The sequence below is a fragment of the Rhinatrema bivittatum genome, chromosome 4, assembly GCF_901001135.1.
Source record: "Rhinatrema bivittatum chromosome 4, aRhiBiv1.1, whole genome shotgun sequence".
Classification (NCBI taxonomy): Eukaryota; Metazoa; Chordata; class Amphibia; order Gymnophiona; family Rhinatrematidae; genus Rhinatrema; species Rhinatrema bivittatum.
In genome coordinates, this window is record NC_042618.1 from 345,716,235 (window position 1) to 345,740,869 (window position 24,635).

The 24,635-nt window shown below is 47.6% G+C and overlaps 1 protein-coding gene across 4 annotated transcripts in view; it reads left to right on the top strand.

Moving 5' to 3' along the window:
• The window catches only part of SPATA20 (spermatogenesis associated 20), a 297,925-nt gene that overhangs the window by 264,710 nt on the left and 8,580 nt on the right, over positions 1-24,635 (top strand). For all 4 annotated transcript variants that reach the window (XM_029600642.1, XM_029600641.1, XM_029600640.1 and 1 more), the window contains one exon: positions 3,169-3,249. In XM_029600642.1, coding sequence (XP_029456502.1) covers positions 3,169-3,249 — 81 coding nt within the window. The remainder of the gene's footprint in view (positions 1-3,168; positions 3,250-24,635) is intronic.

Consider the following 24,635-nt stretch of genomic DNA (forward strand, 5'->3'; position numbering starts at 1 on the left):
ATCCTAGTGTCAAGTACTGACCATTAGAGGAATAGGCCAACTAACTCTTTTTCCACCTTGGCTATTATGATGGCTTTTATCTCCCTGTAAATCACAAATTTCAAGCTTGGACTAATCCTGCCACTTCTCTGTGTATCCATGGATGATTTCTAAACTTCTTTTCCGCATATCGTCCTAAAGAAAACTGAACTAGGATGTTTCTATGGTCCAAAGCTGATGGTGTGTGTGAGCTATAAAGGCCACACAGATCCCATCTTCAGAATACAGAAGAGAAAGAAAAGGAGAGCAGAGCCTGGCTTTCCATCCCTGTGTCTTGTCTTGCTAGCTTTCTACTGTCCATCTATCCTATTTTAGTCTTGCTCAGAGCCCCTAGTTTCCCTCAGTGCTTTGGCAGAGGTGGCAGAAAAAGTTCAAACAATCACCTCCTCTTCTTCCCTTGCCTGCGCAGCATTGCCTTTTTCTCTCCCCGCCCACACTTCCACCTGTCTCCCTCCTCCCCTGCCACTGCCGCTCTGATGGCAGCACATGGCATTTGCACTAACAGTGAGAGCTCTTGAGTTACTTCTGGTACTGTGCTGTTCCCACAGCAAATACACTGATCTGGTGCCAGCACAACCGCTGTGGGGACTGGGAGAGAGAGAAAAGGAAGAGAGTGAATGGGATAAAAGGGGGGGGGGGAAGAGAGTAAATGGGATGGATAGAGAAGGGAGGTTTGGAAAGAAGGGAAAAGGGAACATATATATGGTAGGGAGAAAGAAAGGGTGAGAACGAGAAGTAGGAGAGACTAAAGGACGATGGAAGATACTATAGGAGAGAGGAGGAGAGAAAAGAGGCATGAGAGTAAAAAGGAAAACAAACTGAAACAGAGAAAAAGAAAGAAACACAAAAGCAAAATAAATGAATCGGACATGTGCTAAGTGGATTGGAAAATATTTCATTTTTAAAATGGAAATATTTAATTGAAAAATGTGCAATAAAAAGTTGGCTTCTTGCATATGTAATGTAAAACGATGGAACTTTATGGAAAAGGGCTGCAGAATCTACCTCTCAGCTTCCAAAGAGATCAGGGGCCCTACTCGAGTTCTGCCTTTTCTGCCGCTTGTATCACAAGATTGTGGTTTAATCTGTGTTGTGACAGGCCCTAGTTCTGATAGAGAGAGGGGTTATAGCTCATTAGCTAGATCTTGGAGAGGGGTTGAGGAGGACCTTCCATTTTCTTACAGCACATGCATGCTTTGGGGGGGGGGGGAGTGAGGGCTGTCCATTTAGTTCAGTGATCTTCACTATTTTGCAACTGGGGGGGGGCCACTTTGGCAAAAAATCTTCAGTGTGTTAGCCATAACCGTCATTGAACAAAGTGGCCAGTGCCCTAAGCAAAGTGGGGATCCCCTTCCAATGATGCGGCCAACTGGAGGAGGGCGTGGTGTCACCACCAATGATGCAGCCAGCCTGGCTGTTCAGGCACACTCAGAGCAATTCGTGTAACTAAAACGAAGGCTTCTCTTTCCCCCAACTCATCCCCTCTCCCCAACCCTCTTTCTCCACCCAGCTTCTCATCCCCACTCATTGCTTTCCCTCCAACACACTTTCCCAACCCAGGCCCAGCTAGTCTCAACTCCCCATTTGCCTCTCCCGCCAGTCAGCCTTCACCATCCTATCCCTGCCCCTGTAACTTCTACTGAGGCTTGCTGCCGGTGCCACCTCTGGAACATCTGCTCTGTTTTCTTCTGGCCCTGCCCAGTTCTCAGTGTTTGAGCCATGTGGTGGCCCTAATTCCCATGCCGTTCTCATAGTCTTGGGAGAAGGGAGCTTGGGCACCTCACAGCTCAAACTCAATGAGATGTGGGCGAGGCCAGAAAAAAATCAGAACTGTTCTGGAGGAAGCGCCAGCACCAAGACTCCTGAGAAGTCGAGGAGAAGCGGGAGAGTGCGTATTGGGGAAGAGAGTCAGGGATCTGCACTTAGGGGTCGTTGGGAGCCGCCACTGGCTCCTGGGCTGGACCTCACAGTGAAGAACACTGCTTTAGTGCCTCTCTCGAGATATTGCCACTATGTATGCTGCTACTGATGACGTGTGTGAGGGCTGAGTTCAGACTTCCTCTCTGATCTGATTCCTGGAATTTCATTTGGAACTGAGATGTGACAGGTTGGAAGCCAGGAAAGTGACCTTGTTAAGAGTGCACAAAAATATTGTCCCAAAGTCAATGTACAATGTGTTTATTTCTGTGCCAGGTACCATTTCTGGGCAAGTTTAATGGGTGGAAGAGAGTTAGATACAGCAGAACGTCCAGAAACATGATGGAGTATGCGGGCCTGGATCTGGGATCTGCAAGGAAGCCACTTAAAGAGTGGCAAAAATAATAATTTAAAGGTCTTTTGGGGGGGGGGGGGGGAGTTTCCAGGAATTTTATCCTTCAGACTTTTACTTAGTCAAAAACAGCTTCTGCTTGGCTACAGTACCATGAGTCTTCATTCACAATTAGCCAGGATATTTTCTCCATTTTGCCCCTTTCTGATTAGCTCAGCCATTGAAGTAACAGTCCTGGATCAGGGGTCGCAGGCTGGGGCTCCTTCTGGAACCTCAGCATTCATGCATCTGAAGTCCGGTTTCTAGGTGTCACTGTTGCACGATAGCTGGGAATCCCTCCTCCCTTTCTGGTGGGGAGGAGGGGCTGTAAACACTGCCTCCACAGATCATCAGTATGGGAGTTCAGTCCTTGTCTGCTGTGTGGCAAGGCAACACTGCTACTGAGCCACTGGGCTGGCTCACTTAAAACAAATATCTGAATTGATGCAATCTGGGTCTTACTATTGACAAGTGGACTGTGAAACCTGGCACAGAGCATTCTGGGAACCGCTCTCTTTTAAGCTGGTAGAATAATTCTGATAGTGAGAGAGCTTTAGGAGGCCAGTGATGTGGGGAATGAGTCTGATGGATCTTGTCATGTCTTGTCCCTCCCTCTCTTTCTCTTTCTTTCTCTCTCTTTTCTTGAAGATCCCTCTATTCTGGCTTTCGCCAAGCACATGTAAGCCACTTTTACCCAGAACTTCAGTCTGCACTAACGAATTAGGTCCTAAATCCCTGCTCACACAAAGTGGGTAGGAAAGTGACTGTCCAATTACCACCCTTCAGACTCCGTTTTTGAACTTGTGCTGTGTTTTCCATAGGTCATTATCTGTGGCAACCCGAAAGAGGAGGATACTCGTAAGCTGATCAAGACCGTGCAGACCACCTACGCACCTCACAAGGTATGAGAACCTCTGTCCCCCACAACTCACACACACACACACCGCTCCCTCTCGTTCACCCTCACTTTCCTCCATCCTCTTTTCTCCCCTGCTCGTCCTCTCTTGCTTACTTTTTGCCTGCCCCATTTCCCTGGAATGTCCTACTTCACTCTTGCCTGCAGCAGCAGCTGCTGCTCCTCCTTTCCCGGCTTGGAAGACAGCAGCCATGAATCCCATTCCCTCTGCTCCCATTCCTGACAAGAGAAATGGCGGCAGCAGCTCTTTCTGTCAGACCGTCCTGGGGAAAATGGATGGTTACAGCAGCAATTATTGTTGTGTGTGTGTTTGTGTGTGTGTGTATTTATCCAGGTTGACTCATAGACTGGGCCTGTTGCTTTCCTCCTTGTCCCCCTGGGTGGAACTTGTTACATTTTTTGCCTTTTGCAGCTGTGAACAATGATTTACCCACCAATTTAGATTACCAGAATCTTCACTACATACTTTCCGTTTTGCTTTTCATATTTCCGGACAATTCAATTTTAGTCACACAGTTGCATGCCCAAGTCGTTAGTGTCCTTCTGTCTGATCTATTCTTCCATTATCTCCTCTCCACCTTACGGTCTCGGTTCATCATTCAAACACCGGTTCAAATCACAAATCCTTCACTCCACGAATCATCCTGTTTCTGCCCCTCAGCCAATTTCACAAAGCCCAATTTCAGTTTGACCACCTTCCGAAACCTTTGCAGCCCATCCTATCAGTCCATCATCCTGCCATTCATTCCAGTGTGCCAATCCTACAAACCTTAGTCGCTATCCCCCATGAGCCACTGTCCTGCTCCCTAGTCCACAAATACAGTCCCCCAACAAAGCTTGTGCAGCCTCTCCTCCTCATCTGAAGTTTCTTTGAATAGATCTAGCACCCAATCTTGGATGCCAGCCCACATGTTATAGTCCTTATCATCCTATCCCTAGTAGAATTTATACAATCTCATCTCAAGCCTTCCAATCCCATCCCTTGATTCCAGAATCCATCTGTTGGTCAATTAGGCTTATACTTTTAGCAGTCATTTTGTACTGACAATTGATGTCTCCTGCTCTCTCTTCTTTGGATGGAAGTACTTTTCCTGTAGACAGAGTAAGTCTGTGCACTACAGGAAGCAAGGCGGGATGCATATATTATTGTTCTAGGTATTTGTCTAGCACTACCAGGTGTAGAAAGTGCTTTACAGAGCTATATAAGAGACAAGTGAAATCCCCTGCAGTTTAGCTATGCTTTACCTTTCAGTGCTACTGGATTATCTGACTCCTCTTCCCATCACATGATTTGATTTCAGGAATGTGCTGAATGATATATGCCATTCTATTTCCATCCACCCATCAGAAGTGTTCTGGATATCCCTCAGTGATGAGGAGAGTTTCCCAGGTAGAGCTGATGGCAGAACAGTCCTGCTGTGGAGGAAAGAACTGTCGCATTTGTAGGAAGTCAGAAGGGAGCGTTTTCCAAACAGCGGAGGCAGCTGGATCTTGGAGGCTGTAGTTAAATTTCCTTTCTGTCTCCATGCTTCTTCGTGCACCCCATTGAGCTACTTATCAAGGACAGACAGAGAGAGAAAGTCTGCAGGGAAATATATTTATAACCAGTAGAATCTGGAGTACAGCCATTAACATTTCAGTTCATTAACACCTGTATTCCTATTATAAGTACAGCAGCACATTAATACCTTCAGTCATATTTCCAGACTTTAACTGCAGTAGTGCCCATATGAAGTGCACTAGGATTTACATGCCAGCCTATAGATGCCACAGTATACATTCACATCAGCATACTGGAAGTAGAATAGAGAGTGATAATCCGCTGAACAGGCTAGGAGGCTATTGCTGACATCTTGCATTTGAGGTCTAGGTCTGGAGAGAGGCTTCAATCACTTGAAAAGACTGTGAGTCATGTGGGGAAGAAAACAGACACAGGAGATCAGTAGAAAAGTTGCTTTATAAAACAATATTGTAATACAGCGTATGTGCACATAACTCTTCTTTCACATGCTGCCTAATTAGGATACAAGGCTAGAAGGATAACTTGTCTCTTTAAGGCCTCTAATATCGAAATAACCTTGTGGTTCATGGATTCAGATTCCAGCACGGCAGACACAGCCATTTGTCCTTTTGCTGTAGATGAAATCTATTGTAATTGAGTAATAATAATGGCTTCAACTCTATAGAGAACTTTGGACAGAGGCACAATGGTGTACAGGCTAATTATTTCCCAATAACAAGCAGGCTCGATGAAGTCACACGCACATGGATCACAGGACCTAACCATGTGTGGGTCAAAGGAGTTTCCCAGGCTGACAATTGAAGTTTTGCAAGCTGTATCTAGGCAACCAGGCACCTACTTAGCTGTCAGCAGCAGCCCAAATCCCTAGTTTATGTTTCTTTTGAGTGAGCATTGTCATGGTGAAGCCCTTGGCTAGGGAGCCCATTGTGACTGCTGCGGCCTTGGTGAAGCCCTTGGCAAGGGGAGCGCATTGTGACTGCTGCGGCCTTCAAGGCATTGTTGCACCTGCTGTTCCTTGGATACCATCAGTCAGAGCACCCTTACCCTTTTGGAGCGGCAGTATGGACCTTGTGCCTCTGAGACAGCGTTCTAGTTGACAATCTTGTGGAGCCAGAGGAATCAGAAGCAAGAGGTGCAACCCTCCACACCTCAGCCCTTCAGTGAAAAACACATTGACCATTTCAGTGGTCTGAATCTAATTCCATTTTAATTCTGGAAACTTGCATCTTTAAATATTTGATCGCTTCAGACTCAGCTACACTACTGGTTTTCCTTTAAAAAATTTCATTTTTGGTGGCCTACCATGGTATGTCCTTCCTGTTTTGATCCTGATTTCTGAGACCTATTTCGATTGCCCCCAGCTCTGTGTGGTGCTCCAATTTTGTGTCCCTGACACCTCTGGCTGTCCCTGCACCCTATTTCCCTGTAGATGTTCTGGAATTCTTAGCCAAAAAATGTGTGTCCGACGTTGTACTCTAAAACTTTTAAGTCTTTGCTAAGCACTTTTTTAATTTAAGCAGGCATTTTTGTGCTTTTGCAGGCTGTCCTGGACCATGGCTTATGATGCTCATAAGAATGTTTTGCTTCATTTTCTGTTTATAATGTTATTGGATTATGTTTGTACTATTTCTTGTTTTATTCTGCATGCTAGATTGTACGCCGCCTAGGATCTTGGCAGTGGGTGATTTATAAATGCGTAATCAAGATAAAGATAAAAGATGTTCTCTGTGTTCAATGTCGGCATGTCCAGGGTTCCATTTCCACTGGTTTGGGCATTTGTTAAAGGCAAAACACTCATCTGGGAGCACTGTTAATTAGGTCATTGCAGTAATTTATTCCTGACAAAGAAAAGTTATCTTAATTACCAGTGCCATGATAAAATTGATGTGCATGGAGCATTGACATAAAATTGTTCAGAAAGAGACTGGTGCATAAAAGGAGTCCCGATGAGTTGGGGTCATCCCCCCCAGCAAAGGGTTAAAAACAAGAGAAGTGCAGAGATAGGAAAAAAGAGGTCATGAAACAACAGAAATGGATGAGGAGGAGTCTTTGTGAGAGCAACGATAGGGAAGGGAGAAGTGGAGGTGGGGAAGGGAGAAGTTAGAGCTTATGGATGCGGAAGATGGGGGGAGGGGGTGGCAGTAGTAGCTGGAGGCACTGAGGACAGAGAAGGCTCTCTCCACCCTGTCATGTTTCCTTTTGTGACACTTTACACCTGGTGTCTGAAGTGTGTGTGTGTGTGTGTGTGTATTATTGAGGGTGGGAGGATTTCTTGAAGCTTTCCTCTGGGAGAAGTTCTGGGATGGGTATGTTTAACGTTATCTAAAATTCCAGCTGCCCTGTGGTTTTCACTCACTTAATCTTCCCTGTGCCAGGAAAGCTGGGGAAGCAGGCCTGAGGATGAAAGGAAGGTGACACGCACTACACATTCATGAGCCATCTCCCTGGTTAATTCTCTGCCCTGTTAATGGCCTGTGGGGTAATTATTAAGAATTTCATTATCTGCTGTACACGTGGAGGTAGTGCCAGAGCCACAGCTCTCCTTTATCTAGCCCAAATGAAGAAACCTTTGGGAGTGTAAAAAATGAATAATGAATTTCAGATTGGGCATGAATTGTAATTAATCACTGCTAGAATTACTTTTTAGACAAAGAAAGAGAGGGACAGGGTGAAAGAGCAAAAAAGTGAAAAGGTACCAGTCACGGAAATAAGCTAAAATTAAGGAGAAACTATTAGAAAAAGTTCCGTTTGGGTGCTTTTTGAACAAGTACCGCCCTGTCCAGGCTGCTCTGCTTGCACCCTTTTGTCATTCACACACAGCTCCTGCCATTTATACTTTTGTTTGCTCTGCCTAAATATCTGTTTGCAGCTATTGATGGTGGGTTCTTTATTGACAGAAGTAGGCAGACTAGCTAAAGGTAGTCCATGAAAAGACAATTTTCCTGTCCAAAATGACCTGGCTGAAAATTGTCCCGATTAAAAACCCCACACAGGCTGTACATTTTTAGGTGGATTTAAAAGAGGCATCCCTTAGAGCATGTTGAGGTTGGGGAATAAAACAGCACACATCCACAGGATTTCCAAAAGCATGCCCGCTATTTTGCCACCCTTCCAGACTCAGTGGCCCGCAAATATAGCAGCTACAAATTACGTAGCTGCTTTTAGCATGCGTAGTTTGCGGCTGTTAATTTTCAAAGGAAAGCCACATGCAGCAAATAATGTGGGCAATTCAGAATTGCCTCCTATATTCATAGCAGGACTAGAAAGGAGACTGCAGAAAGTGAGAGAGCCTACAGTATGAGTAGGGTATTGGCTTCACAATTGTAAATGAATGAGGATGAAAGAGCATTGAGAAGGAGGAGGAGAAGAAAAGGAAAAATATAATAGAAGAATTAAAAAAAAAAATCCAAGTAGACAGAAATATCTTAGGAAAGAGGGTTAGATGGATGGGGTTGTAGATGGAGCTTTCTGGGAAGCAGACATTCATGCAAAAAACTGGGAGTTTTGAATAACAGGAAAAAGTTCCTTTAGTGAATTAAACACTGTCTTCTGATTAAGGATGATAGATGAATGGAAGGATGACCACACAGAGCTAGAAGCATATTAGGGCTGTTAGATATGTGAAAAGGTGGACATAGTGTTCAGTAGATAAATAGTTGGGTAGATTTGGGCATGATATCTGAATGAGAGTGATAGGCATTGAGTCTGGTAGCTAACCAAAATGATGCACAGACCATTGACTTACCGGATGAACAAAGACATGGCGAGACATTGAGATTGGAGTTGAATGAAAGAAATAGCAAGTACAAGGAGTAGATTTAATTAACTAGATGAATAGATGAGGTATTCTAAATAATATCTTTATCTTTACCTTTATTCAAATTTATTAATTGCCTAAAAGACACTAGGCGATGTACAAATATAACATACATAAAATCTAAAATTATACATCGTGTAGACACATGAAACAACAATCAAAACCATCGAAAGATGTCAACAGGAAATGCTTGACAAAAAAAGTCTAGTGAGCTAATAAAATACCTGTCTAAACAGCCATGATTTTAGTAAAGACTTGAAGGTTTTCAAACTGTCCGCCAGCCACAATGATTCAGGAAAGACGTTCCAAAGGAATAGAGGAAGCACAGTCTCTGGTGCTACAAAACCTAGCATGGAGTGGCGAGGGCACATCCAAAAGGCCTCTTTGAGAGAAGCGCAGTTGACCAGTGGGACAGTAAAAGTGCAACAAGGCATTGCACCATGGGGTGACAGCAAAGGAAATCAGTTTGAAAGCAATGACTGCAATTTTATACTTAATGCGTTCAGTGATGGGGAGCCAGTGCAGGTTTATGAGCACAGAGGTAATATGATCATGTCTTTTGGTGCCGGAAATAAGTCGGGCAGCAGCATTGAGCAATAGTTGAAGAGGTTTTAACGTAGCCGCAGGTAAACTAATGAGGATGGAATTACAGTAGTCAGCAATTGGAAGAATAAATGCTTGTACCAGTATGGACAGAGAGACTGGATCTACATGTAGGAGGGAATAGATATTGCAACCAGGGGAAATAAAGGTGTAGTGAATAGGAGTGTCAGACTTTGAGACTGGAGCTAAATTGATGGGATATATGGATGAGAATGGAGTTGAATAAGAAGATGGATATAACATTATAACTTCAGTTGAATAAATGAACGGACAGACTGTAATACTAGAGTTAAAATAACTCAATACATGGATAGACAGGGCCAGAATTAATCCACATAATGGCCAAACATTTGGACTGGAGTTGATTAAAGAGATCTACAAATGTTGGCCCTGACAGATGAGTACTCGGATGGACAGCAGGTGGAGTTGATGTTCCAACTTTGCACTGGATGGCTGTTTTTGGAAATGCAAAAAAATTATGGTGACTGTAATGATGCTTGGTATGTGTAGTGGATCTAGCAGTGCTAATCCTAGGTGATAGCAGAAGAATGTAGCAATTCTCTAGCAGTGTAATATAGCATGCAGATTAGTGTGAGAATACCAGGGCCTCATACTCTGTCAACACCTCAAGTCTAGCAGCAAATGAATTTGTTAGAGCTCCCCAATGATGGATGATAAGGTGTGCTGGAAAAGAGCTTTGGGATAGGACACACATTCCAGAGGGGGCTGTGAGGCATCACATATTGACATTTTCCTCTAAACATTCTCTAGCCATAGATGCTGTTAATGACATAAGTGGTAATCTGAATAGAGAACTTGAGGTCTTCATGCCTCTACCTCGTCTTGTATTGGTATTGTTCTGCCTTCTTCCTCTTGTTTTGTCTTTATCTCTGCCAAATGTTTCTCCACCTCCTTTCCTCACATCTTATGATCTCTTGATGAACAGAGACAAATCCTGGTCCTCAGAGGACAAAAGCTGACGGATGGCACAGGCACTACAGATCCAGCAACAGGTTTTTGGAAATATTTCATGTGCCTCTACTCCCAGTTTTTTCTTGCTAATGAGTTCCTGCTGCCGGAATTGGACACTGTCTTGTTGTTTTAAAGAAAGTTGACATTGCTTTTTGTTTTACCTTACCCGGAGGTTTTTTTTGTTGTTGTTGTTTTTGTACTTTTGTGGGTGCTTTAATGGTGCACGACATAAAAGAGCTGCCATTCTTCAGAGAGATTATGCAAAGCCAATAATGAAACCACAAATCCCTCCTCTGTGTTTCTAATGCTTGCTTCTTTTTCATCTTGTCTTTAAGCTTTTATGTCAGTTGTTTTATATGTACATAAACAAGAAATTCTTGAGAATAAGATACTTGAGTCTATAAATTTTGCCCTATTTAGACTATAAAGAATTGTGTCCATCATTTTCAACATGTTCAGTGTTCTTTCATATATAGTAGACCAGGGGTGGCCAACAGTGGTCCTGGAGGGTCATAAATGGGCCAGGTTTTCAGCATATCCACAATGAATAAGCTTGAGATAGATTTGCAGTCAATGGAGCAGTGAATGCAAATCTATCTCTTGCATATTTATTTTGGATATCCAGAAAACCTGGCCTTTTTGTGGCTTTCCAGGACCAGAGTTGGCCACCCCTGCACTAGACATTCACTTGGAATTTGCAGGAATATGCTATATCACCTATTTGGTGGGTGAGACTGAGTGTGCATGTTCTGTGTACTGGATCAAACCGGTGAAGGAGAACAATGTGGTGCCTGCCATCCTGTGAGGTGGGTAAGAATCTTGGGATGTATTCTCTCTAATGAATGAGAGTGGTGCAGTGTTGTCTTCTCTGTACCAGGCATCATTAGTATGTAGCGCAGCAGAAACCCTCAGAATTGTAATAAGAGTTCTGCAGGAAGTATTCATTAGCTATAGTGTGAACAGAGCTGTTTCTCTGACCCCCTTTTTGCACCCCATCCCATATATTGGGGCAGATGCAATACAGTGCGCCCAGCCGAGCGCACTGTTTAACCCACTGTTGGACGCAGGTTAAATAGGCGCTAGTCCACTCCCTAATGCAATAGGGGGATTAGCGCCTATTTAGCGGGCGTGCGACGTGGAGTGAATGAGGCTATTACTCATTCGCTCCAAATGCAAAAAAATAAATGTGCATCTCAGACACACATTTATCCCAGGACAAGCAGGATGCTAGTCCTCACATATGGGTGACGTCATCAGCGGAGCCCTAGTGCGGGAAAACTTCTGTCAAAGTTTCTAGAAACTTTTGACTGGCAGCCTGAGGCTACTGAGCATGCCCAGAATGCCATGATACTATGTGCCACAGGGGTTTCACTTCAGTCTTCGTTTTTCCGCGCAGCTGGACAGCAGCACAGATACCGGAGCCCTCTGAGTTTACCTCAGCGATAATTACTAGTTACATTTTCTCATTCTCCAGTAAGGGGTCTCAAAATTTTCTCAAATTTTTCTCATATCACCGGCTGGTGAATTAATTTTGCGTCAAAAAACGCCATTAAATTTCCTGTCATCGACGGCCGTCGATGTCAAAATGTCATCAGGATTCAAAAAATGCCCGACTTGCAACCGCACAATGTCGGTTACCGATCCGCACAAAGAGTGCGTTAGATGTCTCGGTGAAAAACATGACATTTCATCGTGCGAGAAATGTCAAGAAATGATGCCAAAAGGCCGTAAGCTCCGCCAGGAGAAGATCCAACAGCTATTCAGTTTACAACTGACTCCTTCTCCGGCCACTTCTTCGAAGTCTTCACCATCAGGAGTATCGAAAAAGGTATTGTTAAAAAAGCGCCGAACCGACGGTTCCGGAGATAAATCCTCTCCTACCCCGTCGACATCGTCGATACACTCAGCGGCAGACATAAGGCCTAGGCATAAACATCGCCACAGGCACGCCTCGGCTTCACCGTCGGGATCTGGCCGAGGAGAACCGTTAGAGAAACGGACTAAAATTACCATAGCTTCGATGCCTGAAGGGCCTACTCCGTCGACTCTTCCACAACAGAAGGAGTCATCGATACTTCCACCGGTGACACCATCTTCATCGATACCACAAGACTTCACAGCCTATATAAAAGAGGCAGTCTTACAGGCGATCAAGGAACACTTGCCGGTGCCTCCATCGATGCCAGCGACATCGCTGATGCCGGTGACGTCCACCTTAACATCGACGTCACCGATGCCGGTACAATCGGTACCGATGTCTGTTCCATCAACAATGACATCGATTCCGGGACATCTCCCGATGCCGGGTGCTGACCCGATGCCGGGTATCGACCCGGGTGCCGTCCCGATGACGGGTGCCATCCCGACCTGGGTGCTGTCCCGATGCCGGGTGCCGTCCCGACCCCAGGCACCGACCCGATGCCGACAACCGTCCCGAGACCAGGTACTCACCCGATACCAGCCACTGGGTCAATGCCACTCACTGCCATGTCTACAGCCACCATAGCAGTGCAAAGCCCCGTCCAGCTTCCACGTGCATTCTTAGCTCCAAAACGGACGACAACATTAACCACGATGCCCTCATCAATGTCTACATTTTCATCAGGTACATCATCGATGTTTCCTGCGCCTTTTCATCCAGCATCGACGTACATACCTACTATTGGTACTGAACAGTCATCGAGGGGAAAGACACCGATGTCATCGATGACAAAAACAAAATCTACGATGCCATTTCCTGCTGCAGTGGAGATATCATCTGAAGCAAGATTATACTTGGTGCTTCAGAAAAAATATCAAGATCTGTTGGATTCCTTACCTTCAAACCCGGTGGAAGGGGAGGCTTCTTCCCAAGAACCCATCCCAGGGCCCTCTGGTGTACCTCTTCCACATCCAACTGGAAAACCAGGTCCCCATACTCCAGAATATGACTCATGGAGTGACACACAGTCTGACACCTCAGAAACTTTTATGTCTGACCCGTCTCCTCCACATCCAAGAAAGCAGTCTCCACCAGAAGACCTTACTTTTTACTCTTTCATCAAAGAGATAACCGACTCTATTCCATTTAAGTTAGAGTCTGAACAGGATCTTCGCCACCAAACACTTGAGGTGCTACAATTTGTAGATCCCCCCAAGCAAGTCATGGCAATACCTATCCATGATATTCTTCTCCAACTTCAGCAAAGAATGTGGGAACATCCTTGCTCTGTTCTTCCCATCAATAAAAGAATGGACTCTACCTATTTAGTCCAACCTGCACCGGGTTTCCAAAAATCCCAACTCCCACATTCTTCTGTGGTTGTAGAATCAGCACAGAAGAAAGCGAAAAGATCAAGAGTGCATTCCTCTAATCCTCCAGGGAAAGATAATAGGTTCTTGGACACATTTGGACGTAAGGTATTTCAAGGTGCAATCCTCAACTCTAGGATTGCAGCCTACCAATTGTACATCACACAGTACCAAAGGAACCTATGGAAGCAGATGGAGGAATTTATACCATCTTTACCACAGGAATTCAGAGAGCCAGCACAAAATCTAGTTCATAAAGCTTTTGAGGCGGGGAAACATGAAGTGAGAGCTGCCTATGACTCATTTGAGACAGCCTCAAGGGTGGCAGCTTCTGGTATAAGCGCTAGGAGGTGGGCCTGGCTAAAAGCATCAGACCTCAGGACAGAGGTCCAAGACAAATTAGTAGACCTACCCTGCGCAGGAGATAACTTATTTGGAACAAAAGTTCAAGAAGCGGTCTCTCAACTAAAAGAACATACTGAGACCTTAAGACAGTTATCTTCCATGCCTCATGATACCACTACCCACGCTGCACGTCGGACCCAGCGGAGGGATATTCGCAGGCCCTATTACCATCCTAAAAGATACTATCCTCCTGCAACTAGGCCTCGCCAAGCAAGATCCCAGCACAGGACACAACCTCGCCAACAAAGAACAACCAGACCTGCACCTGCCACTCAAACAGGTCCCACGGCTGGTTTTTGGAAACATCTCCAGAGAACTCAGCCAATCTCTGAATCCTCAGCCAGAGCTACCTGTGGGGGGAAGATTATCCAACTTTTACAACACATGAAAAACTATAACAACGGATCAATGGGTTCTTTCCATCATATCTCACGGGTACAAGCTCAATTTCCTAGCAGTACCTACAGAACTTCAAGCACCTTGGATTCCTCCCAACAGAAATCACATTATTCAACTACAAATAGAATTATCCACCCTTCTGAAATCCAGGGCCATAGAACCAGTGCCCCAGTCTCAGCAGGGCAGAGGATTCTACTCTCAATATTTCCTCATTCCAAAGAAAACAGGAGGCCTACGACCCATCCTAGACCTCAGAAATCTAAACAAATTTCTAAAAAAGGAAAAGTTCAGAATGGTCTCTCTAGGTACCATGCTTCCACGCCTCCAAAAAGAAGATTGGCTTTGTTCTCTGGACCTTCAAGATGCATACGCTCACATCCCAATATTTCCTCCTCACCGCAAGTATCTGCGTTTCATGGTGGGTCATCAACATTTCCAATACAGAGTACTGCCCTTCGGATTCGCCTCTGCTCCCAGAGTATTCACAAAATGTCTGGCAGTAATAGCAGCACACTTACACAAGCAAGGTGTTCATGTCTTCCCATACCTAGACGACTGGCTCATCAGAAGTCAATCTCAACAAGGAGCAATAACTTCTCTCAACCAAACAATTACTCTAATTCACTCCATGGGATTTCTTATCAATTATCAAAAGTCCCATCTCACACCGTCTCACTTGCTCCAATTCATAGGAGCAGAGCTGAACACCGTCCTTGCAAAGGCTTTTCTACCCGAGGATCAAGCAAAAACATTGGCCTTCCTAGCAAATTCGATTCTCTCAAGCACGCAGACAACAGCTCATTGGTTTCTAACCTTACTAGGCCACATGGCCTCCACAATTCATGTCACTCCTATGGCGAGACTAGCCATGAGAGTAACCCAATGGACTTTAAGATCACAATGGATCCAAGCCATTCAACCGCTGCATTCTCCAAGTAACCCACCAACTACGCTCTTCTCTCCTTTGGTGGATCAACACAGACAACTTGCGCAAGGGCCTACCCTTCCAACAACCAATTCCACAGATTACTTTAACTACAGATGCATCCACCTTGGGTTGGGGAGCTCACATAGACAATCTCCAAACTCAAGGAACTTGGACAAAGCTCGAAGCAACATTTCAAATCAATTTCCTGGAACTTCGAGCTATACGTTATGCATTGCATGCGTTCAAGGACTGCCTTTCACACAAGACTGTTCTGATCCAAACAGACAACACAGTAGCCATGTGGTACATCAACAAACAAGGAGGTACGGGCTCGTATCTCCTTTGTCAAGAAGCTGCACAGATTTGGGGCTGGGCCCTGAACCACTCAATGTTCCTCCGGGCTACTTATCTGGCAGGCATACACAATGTAGTAGCAGATCGACTCAGTCGTTAGTTCCAACCACACGAGTGGTCCCTGGATCCTTCGGTAGCGACCAAGATATTCCAACGTTGGGGACATCCAACAATAGATCTCTTTGCGTCACATCTGAATCACAAAGTGGACAAGTTCTGTTCTCTACACAAACAGAAGAATCAACCAACCAAGGACGCCTTCGCTCACCCTTGGAACTCAGGCCTACTATACGCGTATCCTCCAATACCGCTCATAACCAAAACTCTAGTGAAGCTACAACAGGACAAGGGGTCCATGATACTCATAGCCCCATACTGGCCTCGTCAAGTATGGTTTCCCACACTTCTAGATCTCTCAGTCAGGGATCCCATTCGCCTGGGAATAGCTCCCACTCTTATAACTCAGGATCAGGGTCGGTTGCGCCATCCCAACCTCCAATCCCTATCCCTGACAGCATGGATGTTGAAAGCTTAATTTTACAACCACTCAATCTTTCAACTCATATCTCCCAAGTGCTTATAGCTTCACGTAAACCTTCCACTCGAAAGAATTACGCTTCCAAATGGAAAAGATTCACCTTGTGGTGCAAGCAAAACAACATTGATCCCTTCACTTGCACCATTACCTCACTTCTGGACTATTTATACCATCTTTCAGACTCTGGTCTTCAGACTTCATCTGTAAGAGTCCATTTAAGTGCAATCTCAGCTTACCATAACAAGGTAGGAGATGCACCAATTTCCACCCAACCTCTCGTCAGCACGTTTATGAGAGGCTTAACTCAACTCAAACCATCAATTCGACCTCCAGTCACATAATGGGACCTGAATCTGGTATTAACAAGACTTATGCGTTCTCCTTTCGAACCCATAGACTCCTGTGATCTTAAATTTCTCACATGGAAGACTATCTTCCTCATAGCCATTACATCGGCTAGAAGAGTTAGTGAATTACAAGCACTGGTCACGTACGCACCCTACACAAAGTTCTTACATGACAGAGTGGTCCTCCGTACGCATCCAAAATTCCTTCCCAAAGTAGTCACAGAATTCCACTTGAATCAATCCATGGTTTTACCCACATTCTTTCCAAGACCTCACTCTCATCAAGGAGAATCAGCCTTACATACCTTGGACTGTAAACGTGCGCTATCCTTTTACTTAAACCGCACTGAAACACACAGAAAATCAAATCAGTTTTTTGTTTCTTATGATCCAAACAAACCGGGTAAAGCAGTGGGTAAACATACTCTATCCAATTGGCTAGCAGATTGCATACAGTTTTGCTATGAAAAAGCAGGCCTTCCTCTCCAAGGGCGAGTAAAGGCACACTCCGTAAGAGCAATGTCAACCTCAGTAGCACACTTCCGTTCAGTGCCAATCCTTGACATATGTAAAGCAGCAACATGGAGTTCTCGTCAACTTTTGCAGCTCATTACTGCTTGGACAAGCAAGGAAGACAAGATTCGGCCTATGGACAATCTGTCTTAAAGAACTTGTTTCCAGTATAATCCCAACTCCTTCTACAACCAATCTACTGTGATCTTCGGCTGACTCATTTCCACAACACATCACTGTTGCCTTCATATTAAATGACTCAGCCTCTAGCTTGCTAATCACCCATATGTGAGGACTAGCATCCTGCTTGTCCTGGGATAAAGCAAAATTGCTTACCTTGTAATAGGTGTTATCCCAGGACAGCAGGATGTAGTCCTCACGAAACCCACCCGCCACCCCGCGGAGTTGGGCCTTCTTATTTTTCTAAATTTATTTGCTAACGCTTGTTGCTACATACGAGACTGAAGTGAGACCCCTGTGGCACAGAGTATCATGGCATGCTGGGCATGCTCAGTAGCCTCAGGCTGCCAGTCAAAAGTTTCTAGAAACTTTGACAGAAGTTTTCCCACACTAGGGCTCCGTTGATGACGTCACCCATATGTGAGGACTACATCCTGCTGTCCTGGGATAACACCTATTACAAGGTAAGCAATTTTGCTTTATCTCTCAGCTATTAACGCCTGCCTGGAGCAGGCGTTAATAGCTGAGCACACTGAAAAAAAGTACAGAAAAGCAGAAAAAACTACTTTTCTGTACTTTTTTAAAAGTAAAAAAAAAGAAAAAAAAATCTCTGCCAGCCGCTTTGAAGACCGACGCCGATATGCTCGGCTTCGGTTTTCATTACCGGCCGGCTGCAGTAATGAAAACCGACGCCGAGCATATCGGCGAAGGTGTTCATAATCGGCAGACCGCCGGTAACCACAGGGTTGCGCTAGCAAGGAGGCGCTAGCAAGGAGGCGCTGAGGTCGCGCTAGTGACTCTAGCTCCTCCTTGCTAGCGCACCCCCCTAATTTGCGCATTGCATGGCGCCTCCCTTGCGGGCACCATGCGTGCGTTAGGAAAGCAGGTGCTGAAAAGTCAGCGCCTGCTTTCCGCGAATAATATTGCATCGGCCCCATTGGTAGTGGAAGAATAGTAATCCTTATCAAATACTTCCTGCCTGCTGGGAGGGGCTGATAGCCAATATATGTTTTCAGCAGTGGCTAGATAAGCTGCTCGCAAGAGATTTGCATAATGCTGTTGCTGCTGAAAAAAGGCAAATTTGTCTTGCTGGGTCACTGGTTAGAGAAGTATTTGGACTGGAAAAACTACATTACGTCATAGTTAAGGAGGATTCTAGTTAGCAATGGGCTTTCTCCCAGGACAAGCAGGATGGTTGTCCTCATGGGTGACATCATCAGATGGAGCCCTGTCACGGAACACTTTTGTCAAAGTTTCTATAACTTTGACTGGCACACTGAGCATGCTCAGCATGCCACCAACCGCGTGGCCACACGGGGTCCCCCTTTAGTCTCCTATTTTCTGCAGAGCTGTTGCCTTGTGGTTTGTGTAGCACTGTGAGAACTTTTTTCCTCACAATTTCCTCATGGAACAATTCGAAGTTTTTCTTCAGGTTTTTCCCCGCTCCGGGTTCCCCCATTGCAAACCGATTCCTCTGGTGCTCGGTAGATCTGTTTTTGTGTTTTTTGCGGTTGGTTCCTGAGCGTCTACCTCCCAATGGCCGATGGCCACCAACTGCACACCGCCCTTTTTGCAATGGCGACCGGTGTTCGGAAGTGCCCTGAGTGTTTGTGGACTATGTCCATAACGGACCCACACAACATTTGTGTCCTGTGTCTCAGGCCTTCCCACGACATCTGTCGGTGTCCCAGCTGTGCTCAGATGACCCACAAAGGCCGGCACACCCACCTGGACAAGATGGAGCACTTGTTTGGTTCCAAGTAATCTGCTTCATCGACTCCGGTCCCGGGTACGTCGAGTTGTGGTGATCAATCTGACTCAGGACCCTCACCTTCGATGCCCTGCCGAGATGATCAGGGGGCTGGAGATCGCCCCTCACCGGCATCAGGACATTCGAAGAATTCTGCATCATCTTCCTTGGCGCCAGAGAGGGACCGGGCCGAGCACCATGGAAAGCATCGACACCGACACGAGAGCGGCATCGGCTTTGGCCAAACCCCCTCTGAAGAGGCCCCAAGGAGAGGAGGTCCCATCCTCCTCCAGACCTGGAAGCCCAGGGAGTTCCCCACCGATATCAGTGCCGGGCACCAAGCCCTTGCAGACCCCTGTGGATGCTCCTGTGATGCCCAGCCTGCCTCATACGCCAGGGGTCGGTCTTGTCCGCACCCTCGTTCAGGGAGGAGTTGGACCGCGTGGTTCAACAGGTAGTGCTAAATGCCCTTCGGGGTCTCCAGCCGCCACCGATGCCGGCCCCCATACCAGCATCGGAACCGGCGCCCTCCATGTTGGTGCCTCTGCTGGAAAGGCTGGACTTGCTGCTCGGTGCCTTATCAATGCAGCCCGTGCCAACAGGCCCCCTGGTGCCCTGTCCACCACCCGTGCCTCCCCTGTCTCGATCCCGATTCCAGGCTCCTCAGAGGAGGAAGATGCGGCTCCTCGCCCATCTCCATGGACAGTACCGCCAATGCCAGATCCCGTCCCCAGGGCATCAGGCCTCCTGGTGCCCCGACGTCCATCGCAGGTCCCAGTGCCCTCGATGCCGGCGCCACCACTGTCTGTTCCACCTCAGCGACCATTGGTGCCCGAGCCCCGTACTCTGGGTTTTAACCTCCCTCCTCGACCCAGGCAGTCTGCTAGTGAGGGGGAAGCCCCTTATGACCCATGGGAAGATGTCTCCTCTGAGCATTCCTCGGAGGCCTCAGAGGACCTTCTGTCGGAGCCTTCCCCGCCAGAAGAGAGACGGCGCTCGCCTCCGGAGGATCTATCCTTTGCAATTTTGTCCGGGTGATGGCGGAGACCATTCCCTTCCAACTTTTAACCGAAGAGGATGCCCGCCACAAGATGTTGGAGGTCCTCCAATTTGTGGATGCTCCTAAGGAGGTGATGGCAGTCCCGGTACATGAGGTTCTCTTGGAACTCTCGCACCGGCTCTGCGAACACCCAGGTTCTGTGGCTCCGATCAATAGAAAGATGGATGACACCTATTTAGTACAATAGGCCCTAGTCTTTCAGAAGAGCCAGTTGCCACCCCAGAAAAAGGCCAAGAGGATCTGCCCTCACTCCTCCGCCCCTCCAGGAAAGGACCATAGAGCCTTAGACGCTTTGGGTCGAAGGGTTTTCCAGAGATCCATGCTTATAGCTCGCATAGCGGCATACCAGTTATACATAAACCAGTACAACAGGAACCTCTGGAAACAGGTCCAGGAGTTCACTGAGACCTACCACAACAATTTCAGGAGGGCCTAGAATCCATCCTCCAGAAAGGACTGGAAGCCTAAAAACACCAGGTGAGAGCGGCCTATGATGTCTTTGAGACAGCGTCAAGGGTCTCAGCAGCAGCCATTAGCGCCAGACGCTGGGCCTAGCTAAAAGCCTCTGACCTTCCCCCAGAGTTTCAAGAAAAACTGGCCGACCTCCCCTGTACAGGAGAAAACCTGTTTGGGGACAAAATCCGGGATGCAATGGCCCAACTCAAGGACCACCATGAGACCCTACGTCACTTGTCTGTTACCACCTCTGATCCCTCTTCGGTGAGCCGTGGAAGGCCACATAGAGATACCAGGAAGCAGTTTTACTGGCAACAGAGATACTACCCTCCGGCCTCCCGTGCTCGTATAGCTCAGTCCTCCCAAAGAGGCCACCCTCGCCAACTAAAAGCGCCTAGGGTTCAGCCAGCCCCCCAGCCTAGCCCTGCAGCTGGCATTTGACTGGCATACAGAGAGCAGAAACCTATCCCCTTTGCCCACACCGTCCGACCCACCTGTGGGGGGGTCGTCTCTGCCTATTCATGAACAACTGGTTTCCAATTACCACCGACCGATGGTTATTGTCCATTGTAGCATAAGGTTACTGCCTGAATCTCCTCAGTGTTCCTCCAGACTCCCCACCCTCTCCGGTGTGGAGCCTCATAGAACACACACCATCCTTTGAGTTGGAACTCTCACTCCTGCTACGGTCCAGAGCCGTGGAATCGGTTCCCTGGGCTCAGCGGGGACGAGGGTTCTACTCCCGGTATTTTCTCATCCCAAAGAGAACAGGCGGCCTACGTCCCATCCTCAATCTCCGGGCCTTAAACAGGTTCCTCCACAGAGAACAGCTCAGAATGGTATCCTTGGGTACCCTACTTCCGCTTCTGCATCAAGGGGAATGGCTCTGCTCTCTGGATCTACAGGACGCCTACGCGCACATTACCATTTTTCCACCTTATCGCAAATATCTGCGCTTTGTAGTAGGCCACCGGCACTTCCAATACAGGGTTTTCCCCTTCGGGCTAGCCTCCGCACCCCGGATCTTCACAAAGTACCTGGCAATGGTGGGAGCACATTTGTGCCAGAATGGGGTGCATGTGTTCCCATATCTGGACGACTGGCTCATCAAGAGTTCTTCGAAAGAGGGAGCCCTTCAGTCCCTGAACATGACATTGAGCCTCCTCCAGTCACTGGGGTTCCTTGCAAACTACCCAAAATCACAGCTGACTCCATCCAAGTGACTCAACTTCATCGGAGCAGATCTGGACACCACGGTAGCCAAGGCGTTCCTTCCCAGCGAACACATAGCCACCCTGGCCGAGCTAGCCAGGTCCATCCATCGCCTACTCCTGAAGTTGTGGGGGTCACATGGCATCTTCGGTACACGTCACCCCAGTGGACCGCCTGGCCATGAGGATCATGCAATGGACCATGCGGTCTCAGTGGCACCAAGCCTCTCAGAAACTCTCTACGCTGGTCCAGATAACCGAACCACTCCAGCTCTCCCTTGCCTGGTGGGCGCAAGAATTCAACTATGAGCAAGAGACTTCCTTTTCAGCCTCCAGCTGCTCAGGTGATCCAGACCAAGGATGCCTCCAACCTAGGCTGGGGGGCCCATGTCAACAGCCTCCACACACAAAGGGTGTGGTCAAAAGCCGAGGCAAGCTATCAAATTACTTCCTGGAACTCCGGGTGATGCGGTATGTACTCTACGCATTCCAGGACTGCCTGTCCAACAGACAGACAACCAAGTGGCTATGTGGTACGTGAACAAACAGGAGGGCACAGGCTCTTATCTCTTCTGCCAAGAGGCAGCTGTTTTGGTAAGTGTGTTTTGGTGGATCCTTGGGTGCTGTGAGAGATGACCACGCCCACGGGGAGGAGCCCCGTGAGGAGCCACAGCACTGAGCTAGACTCATAATGCACAAAACACAGTAGTTCTTTATTAAACAGCTTGAAGAGAGCCACCAGAGGTGGCAGTAGTGAGGCAGTCTGGTAGTTGCAGTCTCAGGGGCCTCGGCAGAGGGAGCCCTTCTCTCCTTGATGATGTCAGGAGGTTCTGCAGCAGGTTTCCCAGCTAGGAGATACTGTGGATGAGATAGACTGAGAGTTAGAGTACTCATTAGGTGTTGCTGTTGGTATGCGATTCCACCAGATATGTTGTAGAAGGTACAGGCACCAAGGCAGGGAGCGCAGGCCCTCGAGGAGCGAGTACCTGTTCCCTGTAAGGCACCTGAAACAAAGCAGAGGGCCCCCAAGGAGCGGGTACCCAGGTCAGCAGTTACCCCGAAGGGCAGACAGAGAGCTTCTAGAGGCAGCACGGAAGCAGTAGAGTAGCGTAGACAAGAACGAATTCAAGTCCTTGCTAACTCAAAGAGCTAGCAAACTAGTGAAGGTAATATACCCAGATGGCGTGACATCAGCATGAGGGAACGCCCTCGAGGTTCGCGCCAAGGGTGGTACAAAGACGTGGGTTGCGCGCGCACCCTAGTAGGTACCTGGGAGGAGCAATGGCAGGAGGCTGCACCATAGCCGTTCCGGGGACACCGGAGAGGTCGGCTTGTAGATGCTGCGGTAGCCATCTTTCCTAGGCAAACGGGGCGAAGCCGTCTAGTACCGACAGACGCAACAGCGGCGCGGATTTGGGCCTGGGTCCTGTCACGTTTCATGCTCCTGCTGGCCATCTACCTGGCAGGGACTGAGAATGTGGTAGCTGACCACCTCAGCTGGACATTCCAACCCTACGAGTGGTACCTGATCCCCTATGTAGCAGACAGGATCTTCCGCCGGTTAGGTCAGCTGGGCATGGATCTCTTTGTATCCTCGCAGAACCACAAGGTGGACCGATTCTGCTCCCTGCACAAGGAAGGAAAGGGACCAGCCGTGGATGCCTTCGCCCACTCCTGGCGTGCGGGTCTCCTGTATGCATGCCCTCTGATTCCACTAATAGGCAAGACTCTCGTGAAGCTACAGCAGGACCGAGGCTCCATGATCCTCATAGCCCTGCATTGGCCGCATCAGGTCTGGTTTCCGATTCTCTGCAACCTGTCTGTCCAGGAGCCTATTCACCTGGGCACCTCGACCGATCTCATAACGCAGGATCTGGGCAGGCTACTCCACTCGAACCTCCGGTTGTTGTCCCTAATGGCCTGGATGTTGAAAGGCTAATAATACAGTCCCTCGACCTTTCTGATAATGTCTCGCAAGTCCTGGTAACTTCGCGTAAGCCTTCCACGAGAAAGTCATACCAAGCAAAGTGGAGGAGGTTCTCATCCTGGTGCATGGAGGAGGATCTTGACCCTTTCACTTGCCCCACTCCTAGGCTTTTGGACTACCTCTGGCGCCTTTCGGAGTCTGGTCTTCAGACTACCTCAATCCAGATGCATCTGAGTGCCATCAGCGCCTACCACCGCGGAGTGGCGACACTCCGGTCTCGGTGCAGCCCTTAGTGTGCTTCATGAGAGGCTTACTTCAACTGAAGCCTCCACTATTTATTTATTTAACAGTTTTTTGGTTTTTTTTTCCCCATTGTGGCCTGAGACCTCAACATAGTGCTGGCGTGGCTCATGCTGCCTCCATTTGAGCCCCTGCACTCCTGCGAGTTCAAACACCTCACCTGGAAGGTCATCTTCCTCGTAGCAATTACTTCTGCTCGCAGAGTTAGTGAGCTGCAGGCCCTAGTGACCTATCTGTCTTACACAAGATTCTTCCATGACAGGGTGGTGCTGTGCATTCACCCTAAGTTCCTCGCTAAGGTGATGACTGACTTTCACCTGAATCAGTCCATCGTGTTGCCCACCTTTTTCCCAAGACCACACTCTCATCCAGGTGAGCGGGCTCTGCATACCTTAGACTGCAAGCGTGCTCTCGCCTTTTATTTAGAGCGCATCGCAACCCACAGGCAGTCCACCCAACTTTGTCTCCTTTGACAGAAATAGACTTGGAGTTGCGGTGGGCAAGCAGACCCTGTCTAATTGGTTGGCAGACTGTATTGCTTTCTGCTACCAGCAAGCAGGCCTTCCGCTCGAGGGCAGAGTAAAAGTGCATTCAGTGAGGGCCATGGCAGCATCAGTAGCACACTTCTGGGCAGTCCCTATTGCCAAAACCTGCAAGGCCACAACATGGAGTTACCTCCACACCTTCACAGCCTATTACTGTCTGGATAAGGACAGTTGACAGGACAGCGTCTTTGGCCAGTCTGTCCTCTGTAACCTGTTTCCAGTGTGAGAACCCAACTCTCCCTACCTAGGGCCGA